Source organism: Nicotiana tomentosiformis, chromosome 11 (genome assembly GCF_000390325.3).
Source record: "Nicotiana tomentosiformis chromosome 11, ASM39032v3, whole genome shotgun sequence".
Classification (NCBI taxonomy): Eukaryota; Viridiplantae; Streptophyta; class Magnoliopsida; order Solanales; family Solanaceae; genus Nicotiana; species Nicotiana tomentosiformis.
The window spans coordinates 108081639-108099765 of NC_090822.1; the positions used below are offsets into that span (position 1 = coordinate 108081639).

Here is an 18127-nt window from a genome sequence, read left to right on the forward strand (position 1 = left end):
CTATGTTTAAAAACATCAACTAGGGAGTGGAGACCCTATGTTGGAAAAGCAGACTAGGGAACGGAGACCCTATGTCTAAAAACATCAACTAGGAAGTGGAGACCCTATGTTGGAAAAGAGACTAGGGAGTGGAGACCCAATGTCTAAAATACAATCAACTAGGGAGTGGAGACCCTATGTTGGAAAAGGCGAGTAGGGAGTAGAGACCCTATGTCTAAAATAAAATCAACTAGGGAGTGGAGACCCTATATTGGAAAAGCGACTAGGGAATGGAGACCCTATGTCTAAAAATCATCAACTAGGGAGTGGAGACCCTATGTTGGAAAAGAGACTAGGGAGTGGAGACCCTATGTCAAAAAATATCAACTAGGGAGTGGAGACCCTATGTTGGAAAAGCAGAGTAGGGAATGGAGACCCTATGTCTAAAAACATCAACTAGGGAGTGAAGACCCTATGTTTGAAAAGAGACTAGGGAGTGGAGACCCTATGTGTAAAAAATTTTAACTAGGGAGTGGAGACCTTATGTTGGAAAATCATCAACTAGGGAGTGGAGATCCTATGTTGGAAAAGAGACTAGGGAGTGGAGACCCTATATCTAAAAACATCAACTAGGGAGTGGAGACCCTATGTTGGAAAATCATCAACTAGGGAGTGGAGACCCTATGTCAAAAAATATCAACTAGGGAGTGAAGACCCTATGTTGGAAAAGAGACTAGGGAGTGGAGACCCTATGTCTAAAATAAAATCAACTAGGGAGTGGAGACCCTATGTTAGAAAACGACTAGGGAGTGGAGACCCTATGTTTAAAATAAAACCAACTAGGTAGTGGAGACCCTATGTTGGAAAAGCAACTAGGGAGTGGAGACCCTATGTCTAAAAATCATCAACTAGGGAGTGGAGACCCTATGTCTAAAAATCATCAACTAGGGAGTGGAGACCCTATGTTGGAAAACACAACTAGGGATTGGAGACCCTATACTACCATGATTTTTTTTCTTTCTTTTTAATTTCATATATTTTTTAAGATAATGAGTAAAATGCGGGAAAGAGTTTGGAGAAGACTTCCCTTTTGCAGTAGTCGCTCCAAAACTGTTTCTAGCCTTTGCGTAATTTCTTTTTGGTTGCACCTGCTTCTTGCAAGGTTGCTTTTGGATTGCACCTGTTTCCCTATTTCTTTTTTCAAACAAAGAACAATTTGTCAGTTTGAAACGGTGGTTGGTTTTGTGGCCTTGATTGTTTCAGTCACTTGGTCTCGGTCCTTTCAGTTGCAATTGGTTATTTCCTGAATATCGATTGCATTTATAACCTCAGAGAACCTCTGGCTTTTTCGGACTTTTCCCTGATGGTTAGTCACGTGGGACTTAACCTTTTCAACTTTTATTTTGCCCTTGTGGGCATTTGACTTTGAATTTCCTCTTTCAACAGTTTTTGATTTCGAAACATCAGCCAACATGCCCAGTTGGAGTCAACTTGATGCCCTTGCCGAGATTGGGTGCCTTTTCTTTTACATATTGGCTTGTATCAAGTGAGAACCCTGTAAATCAGTCCTGCCTTCCCTTCTTTGTCTTAGTTTCAGAATGGAGTTAAACCGAAAAGGATTCAAAGAAAAACAAACAATGAAATGGAAAAATGAATTTAGACAAGAGGTATCCCTTTCGGGGAAAAGAAAGAAAGACTTATCTGGAGTGTATACAGACTTCAATGAAAATGACATGCCTCTTGGACTAGATGCCTGATCTGTGTAAACCATCCAACTCTCAGAAATTTATCACAACTCTTGCTTTGAGACTGAGAAACTTTACCCAGGACTGTGTTGATGCCAGTGACTGTGAGGATCCTCTTTTCGATCAGTGGTGCCCTTTGCGGGTTTTCACCAGCTGGCCTCTCTCATTTCTCTTCTCACCATCTCCTTATAGTGCTCTTTTGAGTTTTCACTAACAAGACTCTCATTTTCGAATTTCTCTGCTTACCATCGCCTTATGGTGCCCGTGAGGTTTTCACTAATAAGACTCTCTCATTTTATTTCTCTCATTTTGTTGTATCAGATCCGAGTAACTGTATCCTCCCATTTTGAATCTCTTTGCCGATTGATCGGAAGGACTTGAAAAGGATTTGGGTAAAAAAGATTTGGATTGAATTACAACTTTGGAACCTTTCAGACAAAACCATTGCCCAACCATTATAACATCTGCCCCAATTTCACTTTTGAGGGAATTTGGGTTTTTGTTTTGGTGTGACTGAACCCCAGAGAGAGGCTGCCTACGTATCCTTTCGGAATCAAGTCAAACGTAGTTCAAGGAACTTTGTTTTTTTTTCTATCTTTTTTTCCCTCCTTTTCCGTAGTAACTTCCAGGTTCCAAAGAGTGTGATCAAAAAAACAAAAAAGGTTCAAACATAATACCTCTTGACCGCATCTGCATTGACAGCTATTTCGGGGTCATTTCCTTCAATGTTTCCCAAGTACAACGCTCCTTTCGGCAACCGTTTTCTTATACCGTACGGATCTTTCCAATTTGGAGCAAATTTTCCTTTTGCTTCCTCATGATGCGGGAGAATACGTCTCAGAACGAGTTGCCCTACTTCGAATTTCCTGGGTCGCACTTTCTTGTTGTAGGCACGGGCCATTCTTTGTTGGTACAACTGCCCGTGGCAAACTGTGGCCATTCGCTTTTCATCAATCATAGTTAATTTTTCCAATCGAGCCTTGATCCATTCATCATCCTCGATCTCGGCTTCAACAATGATTCGAAGAGAGGGAATTTCAACTTCTGCAGGTATTACGGCTTCAATTCTATAAACCAATAAGTAAGGCGTAGCCCCAACTGATGTGCGCATGGTTGTGCGATGTCCCAATAATGCGAAAGGCAGCTTTTCATGCCACTGTCTAGAACTTTAAATCATTTTCTTGAGGATCGTCTTGATATTCTTGTTTGCAGCTTCAACAACGCCATTAGCTTTGGGCCGATAAGGGGTAGAATTACGATGCATAATCTTAAATTGTTCGCATACCTCCCTCATCAAGTGGTTGTTCAGATTTGCAGCATTGTCTGTAATGATAGTTTTAGGAATACCAAAATGACAAATAATGTTGGAATGCATGAAGTCCACCACCGCTTTCTTGGTGACGGCTTTGAAAGTGACTGCTTCAACCCACTTTGTGAAATAATCAATGGCAACAAAGATGAATATGTGCCCATTTGAAGCTTTCGGCTCGATTGGCCCAATGACATCCATACCCCAGGAAACGAACGGCCAAGGTGCTGACATAGGATGTAACTCTGAAGGTGGTGTGTGAATCCGGTCACCGTGTATCTGACACTGATGACACTTCCGGACAAAACTAAAGCAATCCTTTTCCATGGTCATCCAGTAATAACCTGCCCGAAGAATTTTCTTTGCAAGGACATATCCGTTCATGTGAGGTCCACATACTCCCGAATGCACTTCGTTCATGATCTTTTCATCTTCCAGGGCATCTACACACCTCAAGAGATTCAGATCTGGAGTTCTTTTGTACAAGATTTCTCCGCTCAAGAAGAAACCGCTGGCAAGCCTTCTAATGGTTCTCTTTTGGTCTCCACTAGCTTGTTCGGGATATTTATTTATTTTCATAAACCTTTTGATATCATGATACCATGGCTGATCATCTGGTTCTATTTCAATTGTATTACAATAACCATGCCTCTCTCGAATTTGGATTTCCAGTGGGTCAATATGGACATTGCCCGGATACGGCAGCATTGAGGCCAAAGTAGCTAATGCATCAGCTAATTCATTGTGGAATCGAGGAATATACCTAAACTCGACGGACTTGAATCGTTTGCTAAGATCTTCCACATGTTGCCTCTATGGGTTAAGCTTGATATCTCGAGTTTCCCATTCACCTTGGGCTTGCCGAATGATCAAATTTGAATCTCCCATGATTAACAATTCTTCCACATCCAGATCAACTGCCATATTCATGCCCATAATGCAGGATTCATACTCAGCGGTGTTGTTGGTACAGAAGAACCGAAGCCGGGCTGTGGCTGGGTAGTGCTGACCGGTGGGTGAAACCAAAATTGCCCCAATCCCGACACCTTTTGCATTTACAGCTCCATCAAAGAACATTTTCCAAGCATTGGTGTCTTCTGGAATTACTTCAACTGAATTTACTTCCTCGTCCGAAAAGTAATTACTTAGGGGTTGGTATTCATCATCAGCCGGGTTCAACATGAGTTGTTCTTTCCTTGGGGCCCTAGGAACATAGAGAATTGCGTCCGTAGCTGGTGCTGCCCTAGTATTTGTTTCTGCAACTTGAGGAGTTAGAGTGATTTTCTTCTCATTTATGGCTTGTTTCAACGCCGCTTTAGGTCTTGCCTCTGAATCGACAATGGCGATGATAACTTTCAAAGCTGGATAAAACTCTTTATCATCACAAATCATTCCAATGACCGGCCCGTTGTTATGAGTCGGTAATGGATTGTTAGTCACATTGGGGACTTCCTCGTCCCTCAGCACCACTCGTTTTTGTTCTATCAAATTCTCAACGGCTCTCTTGAGAGTCCAACAATCCTCCGTATCATAACCCTCTGCCCCTGAATGATAGGCACACCTAGTACCGGGCCGGTATGATGGAGATTCCGGATTTTGCCGGTTTGGAGGCACAAGTTGCAATAGACCTATCTGGACTAATTTTGGAAATAAGCCAGAGTAGGACTCACCAATAGGGGTAAAGTCGTTTCTCCTAGGATGCTCACGAGGGCGTGTATTATGTTGGTAATTATTTTGTGGGGGACGGGGGTTATATGGAGCTTGGTAAGGATAGTTATTTCTGGGAGGTGGAGCTCGATTTTGGTTGTAGTGTTGTTGTGGCCTTGCATAAGGTTGGACATTCATCACTGCACAGGGAGGCAGTGTCACAGCATATGCTGCATCTTGATGGGGGTAGTAGTGTTGTGGGGTTCTAGAAGGCAGGTAAGATTGATCGCGGGATCGATGGGGGCCTCTCAAACCTGAAGTCATCAAGGCTCCTTCTTCCCTCTTCTTTCGATTTTCTAAACCTCCCGAGCCATTTTGGATGGCTTGGGAGGTGGCTCTCAAAGTAGATTGACTTATGATTCGGCTAGTTTTCAAGCCATTTTCTACCATTTCTCCGATTTTTATGGCCTCTGCAAAAGGTTTTCCCATTGCAGACATCATGTTTTGAAAGTAATCGGCCTCTTGGGCCTGCAAGAAAACATTGACCATCTATGCCTCATCCATAGGCGGTTTCACTCTGGATGCTTGCTCATGCCACTTGATAGCATATTCACAGAAGCTTTCCGTGATTTTCTTCTTGAAATTGGTCAGAGAATTCCTATCTGGAGCTATATCAATATTGTATTGAAATTGCCTGATGAAATCTCGGGCCGAGTCATCCCATATATGCCAATAGGAGATGTCCTGATTTATGTACCATTCTGATGCAATTCCCGTCAAGCTCTCCCCGAAATAGGCCATCAAAAGTTCTTCTTTTCCACCTGCCCCTCTCAACTGATTGCAATATCTTTTCAAATGAGCGATCGGGTCTCCGTGCCCGTCGTATTTTTCGAATTTTGGCGTGTTAAAACCAACGGGCAAATGAACATGAGGAAACATACACAGATCGGAGTAGGAGACACTCTTTTGGCCACTCAAGCCTTGCATGTTCTTCAGACCTTTTTCAAGGCTTTTCATCTTCCGAACCATCTCTTCTTGCTTGGGGTTTCTCATAGCTCTTTCCTGTTCCATAGGAGACTCAAACTGAGGGTGTTGAGGGTAAGAGTTTGGGGTAACATGAGCATTGTCTAGCTGAAATTGCGGGACTTGAAAAGTGAAAGCTGAAGGCTCGAAGCATGGCCTGGGAACTGTTGGTTGTGCCGTAGTAGAGACTGGTGGTGCGGTGAATAATGTAGAAGGTACCCCTGAAAACGGTGCCTGAGGGCGAACCTCAGAAGGCATACCAGTGAAATTGGCCGATATAGTGGGGTACCCAAACGGGATGAATGGGTTTGTTACGTGGATGGGTATATTAGAGATTCCACTCGTCCTGGGAAGCAGTTCAGGAAATCCGGGGATTATACTGGGTGGTTCTTTGCCATTAGACCAAGCGTCCCACATTTCTAACATGCGGACGCGCAGCCTCCTATTTTCCTCAGTGGCTGCGGACTCTGACTGTGGAATAGCCGATACAGGACTATCCTCAGGCTCAATAATTGGTAGATGACTTTCAAAGGCCATAGGAACACTGCCTTTAGATCTCGTAAAGTATGTATGGGAAGCCAGATTACCACAAAACCAACCACCTTAACAGGACTTTTGATATTTGCACACACAACAACCTGGTTAGTTTGAGATATTTAACAGATAAGGAATTGCATTTTGGGGATGGAATGCACTTAAACAATTAAATGTTTCTAAATGTCTTTGCAACGACTGTATGTTTTATCCCGGCTTTACTATCTCTTTTCTCAAATTTCGAATCCTTATTTCTTTTTCCTTCCCTTATTGCTGTTTTTGCTCTTTTATTTTTCACTCTTTTTTCTTTCTTCTTCACTCAATTTTCCTTCTTTTTCTCTCCTTTTCTTTATTTTTCACTCAGATTGTCTATAGCTATGATCGAATCCGATGGGGATTGCCTACGTATCATGACGCCGCATGAATCAAATCATTACATAGTTCAAGAAATAAATGCAGAATAAAAGAAAAGAAAATTTTGGTTTTTTGGTTTTTTTTTCAACATTTCATTAAATAAAATCTTTTTGGGTTTTTCTATTACAAAGATTTTGGAAATACTGATGATTAAACATACATACTCAAAAAAAAAAAACTCGAAAAGGTAAAAAATACAGACTCAAAGCCAAAAATAATAAATAAATAAAAAAATCAGGAATACATAAGAGCCTCTAATACTACTCTAGGGCCCCGTGGTACATCAGTCGGGCTCGACGTGGACCTGCGTGCAATCTCTTCTTGAAGGTACTCTAAATCATCCATCACATGATGGACAAAAGTCATCACAGAAGTAAAGAACATGGACCTGGTCATATCTTCGCATTCATGGCATTTCATTACAACGTAATCAGCGATTTCTTTAATCCTCATTCTAATGACACCCTTTTCTTGGATCAAGCGTCCAATTTGCTGAGACCGGGCCTCCAATACTTGTGTGGCCGTATGGTTTTGGTCTTGCAATTGTTGTATGACTTCTTCCAATCGGGAAATCGATGTATAGCAATGCTCTCTTTCAGCTTAGAAATCCTTTGTCTGTTGGACCATTTTATTTTCGACATTAGTCAGCTTTTCCCTTAAGATCGCGACCCCTCTATCATACTTTTGCTTTAAATACTGAACACACCTTGCCCGTTCTTTTGCATTATTCGCCGATTTTGCCCGAGCTTTTGCCAATTCATCCTCGGCCTTTGTCAAATCAAACCCATAATCATGAACTATCCATCTCATATTGCTTATGAGTCTTTCATTTTTTTTGCTTTTTACCGGGTTTTCAGCAACTATTTTCATTTTCTGAATTTGAGCTCGGAGGGCTTCATTTTCTTGGGCCAACCTTTTCTTTTCTCCTTCATCCTCAACAGCCTGCAAACTACTGTTAAATTTGAGGTTTTTTATTTGATCCTCTAGCTTGCTTATGGTGGTCCGGTATTCCTTTTCTTTAGCTAACCAAACCCACTGTTCTCGCGCTCCATCGGTGAACTGTTGGAAATGGGGTCTTTTGGCGGGCTGTTCTGTCTCTTGATCAACTCGAACTCTCTTACCATACCAGGCTGTATAGTTAGATTCTACTTCACCCGAGGAACAATCCCGTACTTGAGTCTGTGGCTCCAGAAACCTACATTGGTGCCAAATCTGGCGAACCTTTTCTTCTGGGAAGGCGGCTTTTGGGCATAGTTCAATAACCTGTGGACTCAAATCTTCATCATAAGGGATTGTTTGGTATCTTCCTAATTGGCGTATGACTCGATGCGGAGCATATGGCTGAATACTCCGAAGTCTCATCAATAAAAGAAAGCACACTCCGGCGGACATGTAAATAACCTCATTGACCGTGAGCCAACTGAAAGTCCACTCAATTCGGTTGGCAGTCAAAAAACCCAAATACGCGAAACCAAGCCTCAGTACCCTCCGGTAACTCATGACCGTTTACCCGGTTTCCGTATTCTTCAATGCAATCGAGTTCGGTCAGACCGTAGTTCATGTACCTCGGGCGATGGCAAAGATGTTCCACCAGCCATATTTGCAAAAGCAAGTTGCAACCCTCAAAGAACTTTGTCCCAGCTCGACAGGCAGTTAGAGCTCGATAGATTTCTGCGAGAATCATCGATATAAGAGTGCCGTTGGCCTTTTTCACCATAAAGTCAGCCATTCTTGCAAGTCTAGCTCTATATGTCTGTCACTCCTTGGGCATATCAGAGTGCCGAAAAAGGCAACTACGAAGGCTAAACCTCTACATGCTTCCCATTTATTTTTATTTCCCTGATAACTCAAACCATTGTCCGGAGCCTCAAATCCTCAGGGATCCCCATACCGGCTGTATAAGAAGTGGAATGTGCAAAATCCTTTGGCCAAATTTCCATCTTTAACCTGCCGGCTAATGCTCAGAAGGTCCAAAAACTTATGAGGAGTTACAGGTCTTGGTGCTACTGGATATTGGTGCCTGAGATTCCCGTCAAGACCAACATAACCTGCCATCTCTTCTAGCAAAGGGGTCAACTCAAAATCAGAGAAGTGGAAAACATTGTGCGTCGGGTCCTAAAACGGTATCAAAGCTTCAATTATATCAACCCTTGGTTTAATTTTCAGAAGCTCGGTGAGCCCACCTAAAGCCTTTGTCACATAAAGCTTGCTGACCTCCCCCATGTCATTCCACCACATGTGGAGTCCCAGTGGAATCTCATCTATGACCCGAAAAGGTAAATTCTCAACGGTGCTCATAGGAACACAAATTGAGGACAAAAATCAAAACCGACACATTTTCCAAAAACACAAAGTGGTTAATTTTAAAAATTCAAAGCAGTAAATTTCATAACTTTTTTTTTGTTGCAAATACGGCCCTTTCAGCACTTAAGGAAAGTTTTAGGGTTTTTCTGCCAACTGAGGTTGGTTATAGGAGAAAAGACTGACTTGGATTTACATTGTGGCTATTCTTGTGAAAACAGCTTTTCGGCGCTCCAGGAGAATGTTTTAAGGCTATTTTGACAAGAACGACCCCGGGTGATGATCATGTTTCAAAAGGTTCTTATTTTGGTTAGTTTTGAAAAAAATGTGGTCGAACCTGATAGGGGTTGCCTACGTATCTCACATCCGGTGAGAATCAGACCCGCGTAGTTCGGTAGGTTTTGGAGCAATAGGAAAACACGACTTATTTTGAAAATGACTTTTTTTTTTCCAGAATTTCAGTATTTTTCAAATACCTGGATTTTTAAAACCGAGTAAAATGTTTTTTTATTTTTTACCTCACTCTTTGTTTTTTCTTGGTTCCATTTTCCTATTCTAGAAGTCGGTCAACATGCAAGCCGAAACAAACATTTGCACAAATAGCACGTAAAATGCATCAAGATGGTCCAATATATTGGGTACACGTGTCCTAGACGGACCCAACCCCTATGTTGAATCCCCAAAGTCAAATGCACGTGATGCAAATAAACGTTCCTACTAGGGATCCGGCATGAGGCTATGTTATTCTAGGTTTAGATCCTACGTGTGTTGTTCTAGACCCGGCTTACCCGACCGGACAACTCGAGCCGGGGGGCAGCGTACCGGGAATACAGAAGCTTCACCGGCTTTGCAACTTGTCCGAACCTCGTTCTAAAATTGGGATATGACTCTAACAGAAAAGAAGCCATGCGAAGCGCACGCTTCCCAGAAGATTCAGAAGACTCAGAGAGAAGAGGGTTTCGTACAGTTTATATATACTTCAAATAATATCAAAGCGGTAAAAAGCAGCATTTAGCACATTAGACTCAAACACGTAAAAAAATTAGATAATAAACAAAATGCAAGTATAACAGTTATTCTAAGCTCGAATACTGAACCCTGAACCAGAGATTCTGGGCTCGTTCCCCGGCAGAGTCGCCAGAGCTGTCACACCTCCTTTTTCTCGAGGGGGTAGGGGTAGGAGTTTTTTCAATTTAAGTGACATTATTCGAAATGGGATTTTTTATTTAATTCAGAGTCACCACTTGGAATAATTTATGGTGTCCCAAGTCACCGATTTATTTTAAAATCCCAAATCAAGGAAATTGACTCTATTTATGGTCCGCGAACACAGAAGACCGGGTAAGGAATTCTGTTAAGCCGGCAGAAGGTATGAGGCACTCCCGAGTTCCGTGGTTTTAGCACGGTCGCTCAACTATTAATGATTGGCCTAATTATCTGATTTAATACATGCTTAAAACCTATTGTGCATTTTTAACTTTTAACCGCTTTTAATTATTTATGAAACTTATTTGAACAAGTCGCGATGTCGCACACTCATTTTATTTTTGTACATATTGCGAATCGCGTCACGTGAAACGCACCCGCGATTTACAACATGCTTATTTTTATTATTATTCGAAGTTGAAGTCAAGTCACGTGAAACGCGCACTTGAATTGGGGTTTACGTATCATGACTATGCCACGGGAACCGTACCCATAGTCACGATAATTTATTATTAATCGCGCCTAAATCAAGCTACGATGTTCGAATATTATTCAATTACTAATTATTATTTTTTGACATTATTGTAAAGTCATGAGGTATGTATATTGTTATGGAGGAAATGAAGTAAATTAATTACGGAAAAAAGTTGGCTAGCTTGTGAATGTTTATTTGTTTTTGGTCATGTGCAACAATTAGCCCATAAATACGTTAGGGAAGTCCAATTAAAGTCTTACACCAATCATGGCCCAACCTAATCTCTTATAATTTTACTCCAATATTTGAAACTAGACTAAATATATGGCTGGAATAGATAGATACAGGCAGGATCAATTTAATCACTAAGATAGGAGATCAAAATGAAACTAAAGCATACTAAAATAGAAAGTCATTACTTCATTGAATAAACAAGAAAAGTAATGAATTAATACATATTCATCAATAAAATTAACTATATGAACTATTAAAAAGGACAATAAATTAATCTTAACAAATACTCAACATGAGAAGAAATTAATCTTAGCACACTCAGATGCGAACTAGATCATATCATACTCAAAGTTAAATTAAAACAGAGTAACCCAAAATATTAATGAGAAAAAAAAATAAAATAGAAAGAGAAATGAACCTTTGTATTGATGATTGTGGATTTAAATTACAACCACTCAATGATCGGATAACTCTCAACTGGACCCTTCATACCACGAAAAACTCGAGCGGCAGATCTCAACTTGCAACCTCAATCGACCTTGCAAAACTGACGATTTAGTGGCTATTTTTGGAGGCTTTTTTTGTTGGGGGGGGGGGGGGGGAGGGTTAATGATGGCTCAACAGTTGTCAAGGGCTGGTGGTTTTGGGGTGGTGAAGTTGGTGGAGTTTTCGAAAGAAAGCCGAAGAAAGAATGACACGAGTAGAAATTTCCTTATCCTAGAAGAAGAAAATAATTTTTTCTCAATTCCTTCCTCCCTATTCTTTCCTTTCTCTCTCTCTCTTTTTTTCATCACATTTCTCTTCTATTTATAGAATTTTTTTTCGGATTTTGCAGATTTTTATTTTTTATTATTATTTTTTTTATTATTTTTAATTAAAAAGAATTTCCACTTCCCATTTTTCTTATTTTTTTTAAAAATAATTCTCCACTTTCATTTACTTTTATTTTTTAATTTTTCACTTTTTTTACTTTTAATATATTTAAAATCCTACTTTTTTACTTTTCTTTTTTTATTTTTCACTTATTTTACTTTTCTTTTTTTTATTTCCCACTTACTTTTACTTTTTTTTTAAAAAATAAATAAAATCAGATACCCTTTTATTTTTTAATTCCAACTTTATTTTACTTTTTATTTTTTAAATTTCCACATTCTTTTACTTTTATTTTTTTAATTTTCTAATTTCTTTTACTTTTTTTATTAAACAATTTCTACCTACTTTTACTTTTATTTTTTAATTTTATATTTCTACTTTTTCTATTTTTTAATTCCCATCCAAAATTTGTTTTAAATTTTTTATTATTATTTATTTTCGGTTTTTAATTTATTTTATTTAAAAATAAAGACAAAAATAATACTAATAGTAATAATTGACCTTTTAACAAAGCTAAAAAATATATATTAAATTCTGAAAATATTTACATAGTAGAAAGTGATAAAAATTCAAATATAATCAAAAGTTAGGTGCTTATAATTATTATAATTTTTTTTCTTCAGATTTAGCTAGCGCTGGAAAAGACCCTTCAGTAATTGATATGTAGTGTTAATATATCTGGTAAGAATTTGACCACTAGCAGATGTTACTTCAGTTTTGACAAATATACTTAAGAATTCCTCAATAGGAAAGCATAGTTTGTCTATCATATTCTTTTATTTAGAAATATTCCATTTGATGTTTTGTTTGTTTTGGATGACATGAGGAAAGTCTGTTTGACGTGCATGTCAAAAAAGTTTATTACTGTTCTCATGTGTGCTATTAGTGCTTAAGAATGTTGGATTCTTGCTCTAACCGTAGGCTTTTGTTGTCTATTGTTGTTCCTTCTGTTCGTCAAGAACATAAATTATTGTTTCTATTTATTACTATTCCTATTCATCTTTGTTTGTCAATGAGTATGTAAATAACATGATTGTCAAAATAATAAAGAATTTATGGTGTAGCAACAACTATATGTCTCTAGAGTCTGCATCTTTTGGTACCATTTTTGTCAATATTCCCTTTCCAATACATGAAATTCTTTAACTAAAGGGATTAATGTTTTCTATTGCTAATAAATGCATCTTGGCGGGAACTGCATAATTGTCTCGTCTACCCTTCTCATTTATGCAAGAGATTGTTTCCGCTAAAATCATAAGAATGATATGCAAATGAAAATTTGGGGATCATTTTCAGATTACTTCTGCTTCAGCACATGCAGTTTTGTACAAATCTGTTTGATTCTTGATTATTTCCTTTCTAGGTATGAGATCTGAATTTTCGTTCCTGACTGAATTTGTTGTAACCTATTTTGCTCCTGACTGAATTTGCTGTTGCGTCAGGAAATTCCTTTTCAACTTTGAAGCATCAGTTAAATCTGCTCCTCCTCAACTCATTCCTCCTCTCATTGAGGATGAGAAGGAATGAAGGCATAATTGTATTTTGGTTGGCAAGGTTAACATCTTTGCAAGTTGTTTGAACTTTGAAGCTGCAAAAATTGAAGCACTGTCAGCTGCAACAGTTATATTTTGGAAGTCTCCAATTGTTCTAGATTTTATGTCTAAATTTCTATTTTATCTATTATTGTATTCTGGACTCATTTTGACAGATGTAATTTCCACGTTAGGAAGTGTTAACTGTTATGTTAGCTAAAGAATGTGCAGACTGCATAGCCATAAGCTTGGATGCATTTAAGCTACTTTTGAGGAGCTTGCTGCCTTGCTCCTCAGTATGTGAAGATTCAGGTATGTTTGTCCATTATTGGTTGTGTCTTGTGATACTATCAGTATGTTAAAAAAGTTTAATATATCCTGTTGTGTAGCTGTGATATCACCGTATCACTATATGTTTGTATCAGTATGCTGCCAAAATAGGCCTTTATAATACAGATTAAAATAGGTCAATAAACTGCATAATAATAGCTAAATCGATACCAATCCGCCCGATATCTTATCGGGTGGCTAGCAAATTAATAAATTTAAAAGCCGATAGCCGATAAACCGAACCATTAAGAGTAAATAACTGTCCGATCAGTCCGATAAGTAGCCCTAGTCATGTGTTTTGACCCCAATTTCCCTCCGTAGGATATCATGATAGCACCTAGTATCTAAGACTACCTAATCCTAACATACGTGCAGAATATGACTGAAATAATAATTAAACTCAAAATTACCCAACAATAATTATAAAAGAAACATCGCAACTTAGTATAACAAACTTCCCAAAATTTGGTGAATACAAGTCACAAGCTCTATAAGATAGTACTGAACATCCATATCCATCAGTGTCTACAAAAGAGAAAGAAAAGGAAGTAGACTAGATAGAGGGGAACTCAAGGCTTGCGGACGCCGACAAATATAACTTGAAGTCTCCGAAGCTGAGCTCATCTCACTGGTACCTGGACTGGTGGGAGGTGCCTGGATCTACACAAAATGATGTGTAGAAACTTAGCATGAGTATACCATAACGGTACCCAATAAGTGCCAAGCCTAACCTTGGTAGAGTAGTGACGAGGTCAGGTCAAGGCCCTACTGGAATAAATAAGAAGTTGAACATGTGTATAATAGTGTAATAATAATGACAATGGAAATGCAACAATAAATGAATATACCAAGATTAGCTACACTGAACTAAGGAAATAAGGTATCACAGAAGAAAATAAGGAATGATATGCCAAGAAAACAAAGCAACCAAAACACAAGTGAAGTAATAGAAAAGTATTAACAAGAATCACTACCGAGGTACCTCCTTGTAGTCTCAAATAACAAAACAATTCACAATCTTTCCTTATATAACCGCGGGAGCCTTCCATTTAGTTTTGAAAATCATTTTTCCCGAAATAGCTTCCCGCGTTTTAGCCTACCTTATCACACCACGTGGCTTCAAGTAGTTTTCCTACTAGCAACACGCGTATCAAGCCCACCTTATCTCACCGCATGAATTTTAACCCCAAAACCTTACACCACCGCATGTGTATCAATATCATAATGTATCACAAATTGTACCTCAAGTGCCCAATATCACAACTTACCAAAGAAGTCAACAACAATGGTGTTTCCACAATAAATAGCCTATGACTCAACCACAATATGCACAAGAGTCTCAACAATAACGACCATAATGAATAACTCAACAAGAATAGTATTTCACAACTTAACAACTTTGCCTCAATGTGAATCACGGCTTTTATAACTCAATACCAATTTCAACAACAAGATATCCCAAGAATTAACAATTTCAAGTAAGGAACTCAACGGTTAAATAATGAATAAGGAATAGAAGAAACAATAATTTTAACTAGGCATGTAAAGGCAATTAACAAGTAAGAGATAAGACAAGTAAAGCATGTAAAGATAGACTAAAGATAACGAATATGACATATTATGATAACTCAATTAAAGGCATAAAGTGAATCTATATATATTTTCAACTAGGCATGTAAAGGAAATTAACAAGTAAGAGGTAAGACAAGTAAAACATGTAAATATAGACTAAAGATAACGAATATGACGTATTATGATAACTCAATTAAAGGCATGAAGTAAATCTACATAGCTAGAACCGGTAAATTATCATATTTAGCCCGTGTACATACTCGTCACCTTACGTACACGGCTTCCACATATCACAATTAACACAAAACAATACCAATCCTAAGGAAAAATTATCCCACACAAAGTTAGGCAAGGCACTTACTTCAAAACATGCTAACTCAATCCACTAGTAAGCCTTTCCCTCGATTATCCAACTCCGAACGGCTCGAATCTAGCCAAAACAGCTTCATACCATAAATACTATAAACTATAGGAAGCTATTTCGAGCAATAAAGTTACGAGATTTAAAGAGAAATAAAAAGTCAACTCAAAATGTTTACCCCGGGCTAGCGTCTCGAAACCCGACCAAAATTACAAAATTCGAACACCCATTCAATAACGAGTCCAACCATACAAGAATTACTAAAATCCGACTTCAAATCCCCAAAATTTAGTCAAAGAAGTTTATACAATTTTCCCCAAATTTTTAACTTAAATCACTAATTAAATGATGAAAATAACAATGAATTCGTGTAATATAACCAAAACCGAGTTAGAATCTCTTACCCCGATAAATTTCTTGAAAAACTCTTGAAACATTGCCACAAACCGAGCTCTCTAGGTCCAAAATAAAAATGAGATTAAACCCTCGAACTTAGCCCTTTTCTGCCCAGTGAATTCGCATTTGCGAACCCACAACCGCATCTGCAGCTCCGCACCTGCATAATTTCCTTCGCATGTGCGGTTCTCACTAAGGTCCTGAGATTTTGCTTCTGCAGACCACCCAAGCACACCTGCGCCTATGCTTCTGCGATCTCTAGCTCGCTTCTGTGAGCCCGCATCTGTGGAGCTTCGACCGCACCTGCGGTCTTTCCCATGCACACTCAAATCTGCTCTTGCGATGCCTTTCTCCGCACTAGCGAGTCCGATTTTGCGAAACATGGACCGCACCTGCGGTCCCATTTGGGCATGAAAAATTCCGCTTCTGCGGCTCAAAGACCACTCCTACGGTGCCGCACCTGTGACCCAAAATGTGCAGGTGTGATTGCACCAGTCACATCAACCTTCAGCAATCACACAAGTCCAAACATTTTTCGGATTCAATCAGAATCACACCCGGGGTCCACGGGACCCCGTCCGAATATACTAATAAGTTCTAAAACACATAAAGTACCTAGTCTAGGCCAAAAATCACATAAAACAACATCGATTCAACGAATCACAACCCAATTCAAGCCTATTGAAACTATAAACTTCCGACTTCCAAAACTAACGTCGAATCATACCAAATCAACTCCGATTGATCTCAAATTATGTACATAAGTTATAAATGACATAACAGACCTATTCTAATTTTTGAAATCAGAATCCAACCCCGATATCAATAAAGTCAACTCCTGATCAAACTTCTTAACCTTCCAAACCTTTAATTTTCTAACTTTCGCCAATTCAAGCCGAAATGGCCTACGGACCTCCAAATCAATATCTGGACACTCTACTAAGTACAAAATCACCATACAGAACTATTGGAAAAGTCAAAACTCCATTCTAGAGTCTTTTACACAAAAGTCAAACTACGGTAAACTCTTTCATCTAAGTCTTCGACTTAGGGACTATGTGTCCCATTTCACTCCGAAACTCACCCGAAACCAAAACTAAATATCCCGGAGAATCACATAACCATAACACAACATATAGGAGGCAATAAATAAGGGATCGGTGCTAAAATACTCAAAACGACAGGCCGGGTCGTTACATCCTCCCCCTCTTAAAACAAACATTCGTCCTCGAACGAGTATAGAGACTTACCTGAACTGGTGAAAAGATGAGGATAACGGCTATGCATATCATGATCGATCTACCAAGTCGCCTCCTCGACTGGTTGACCTCTGCACTAAACCTTTACTGAAACAATGCTCTTCGACCTTAACTTTCGGAACTGCGTGTCCAAAATGTCCACTAACTCCTTAACATAAGACAAATCCTTGTCCATTTGGACAGAGCTGAAATCTAACACATGGGACGGATCACCGTGATACTTTCGGAGCATAGAAACATGGAATACTGAATGAACTACAGCTAGACTAGGTGGCACTGCAAGCTTGTAGGCCACCTCACCAATCCTCTCAAGAATCTCAAAAGGTTTGATATACCTAGGGCTCAACTTGCCTTTCTTCCCGAACCTCATAACACCATTCATGGGCGAAACTCAAAGAAAGTCTCACTCTCCAACCATGAACACAACATCACGAACCTTTTGATCCGTGTAACTCTTCTGTCTAGACTGGGCTGTACAGAGTCGATCCTGACTTAACCTTTTTCAAAGCATCCTGAAACAAGTCAGTACCCAATATCCTAGCCTCACCCGGCTCAAACCAACCCACCAGAGACCGGAACCGCCTCCCATACAAGGCCTTTCATAGAGCCATCTAAATACTCGATTGGTAGCTGTTGTTGTAGGCAAACTCCGCAAGTGGAAAGAACTGATCCCAAGAACCCCCGAACTCCATAACACATGCACGAAACATATCCTACAATATCTGAATAGTGCGCTCGAACTGTCCGCCCGTCTGAGGGTGGAATATTGTACTCAACTCAACCCGTATTCCTAGCTCACGCTATATGACCCTCAAGAATTGCGATGTAAACTACATATCCGGGTCATAGATGATGGATAATGGTACTCCATAAAGTCGAACAATCACGCGAATATAGACCTTAGCTAGCTACTATGAAGAATAAGCAGTCACCACTG

The 18127-nt window shown here is 39.3% G+C and overlaps 3 protein-coding genes across 3 annotated transcripts; all 3 read right to left on the minus strand.

The window, feature by feature from the left end:
• Window positions 1–2388: 2388 nt before the first annotated feature.
• Window positions 2389–2835, minus strand: LOC138901996 (uncharacterized). Its single transcript, XM_070189800.1, has one exon. The coding sequence runs from the start codon at window positions 2833–2835 to the stop codon at window positions 2389–2391; it is 447 nt and encodes a 148-aa protein (XP_070045901.1).
• A 2394-nt stretch (window positions 2836–5229) lies between these two features.
• Window positions 5230–6240, minus strand: LOC138901997 (uncharacterized). Its single transcript, XM_070189801.1, has one exon. The coding sequence runs from the start codon at window positions 6238–6240 to the stop codon at window positions 5230–5232; it is 1011 nt and encodes a 336-aa protein (XP_070045902.1).
• Window positions 6241–17266: 11026 nt separating this feature from the next.
• LOC138901998 (uncharacterized) lies at window positions 17267–17572 on the minus strand. Its single transcript, XM_070189802.1, has one exon. It carries the CDS (start codon window positions 17570–17572, stop codon window positions 17267–17269), a length of 306 nt encoding a protein of 101 aa, XP_070045903.1.
• Between the last annotated feature and the right edge of the window lie 555 nt (window positions 17573–18127).

Coding starts and splice junctions, on each gene's coding strand:
- LOC138901996 (XM_070189800.1), bottom strand. CDS start 2,835: ATGCGCACATCAGTTGGGGCTACGCCTTACTTATTGGTTTATAGAATT.
- LOC138901997 (XM_070189801.1), bottom strand. CDS start 6,240: ATGGCCTTTGAAAGTCATCTACCAATTATTGAGCCTGAGGATAGTCCT.
- LOC138901998 (XM_070189802.1), bottom strand. CDS start 17,572: ATGAATGGTGTTATGAGGTTCGGGAAGAAAGGCAAGTTGAGCCCTAGG.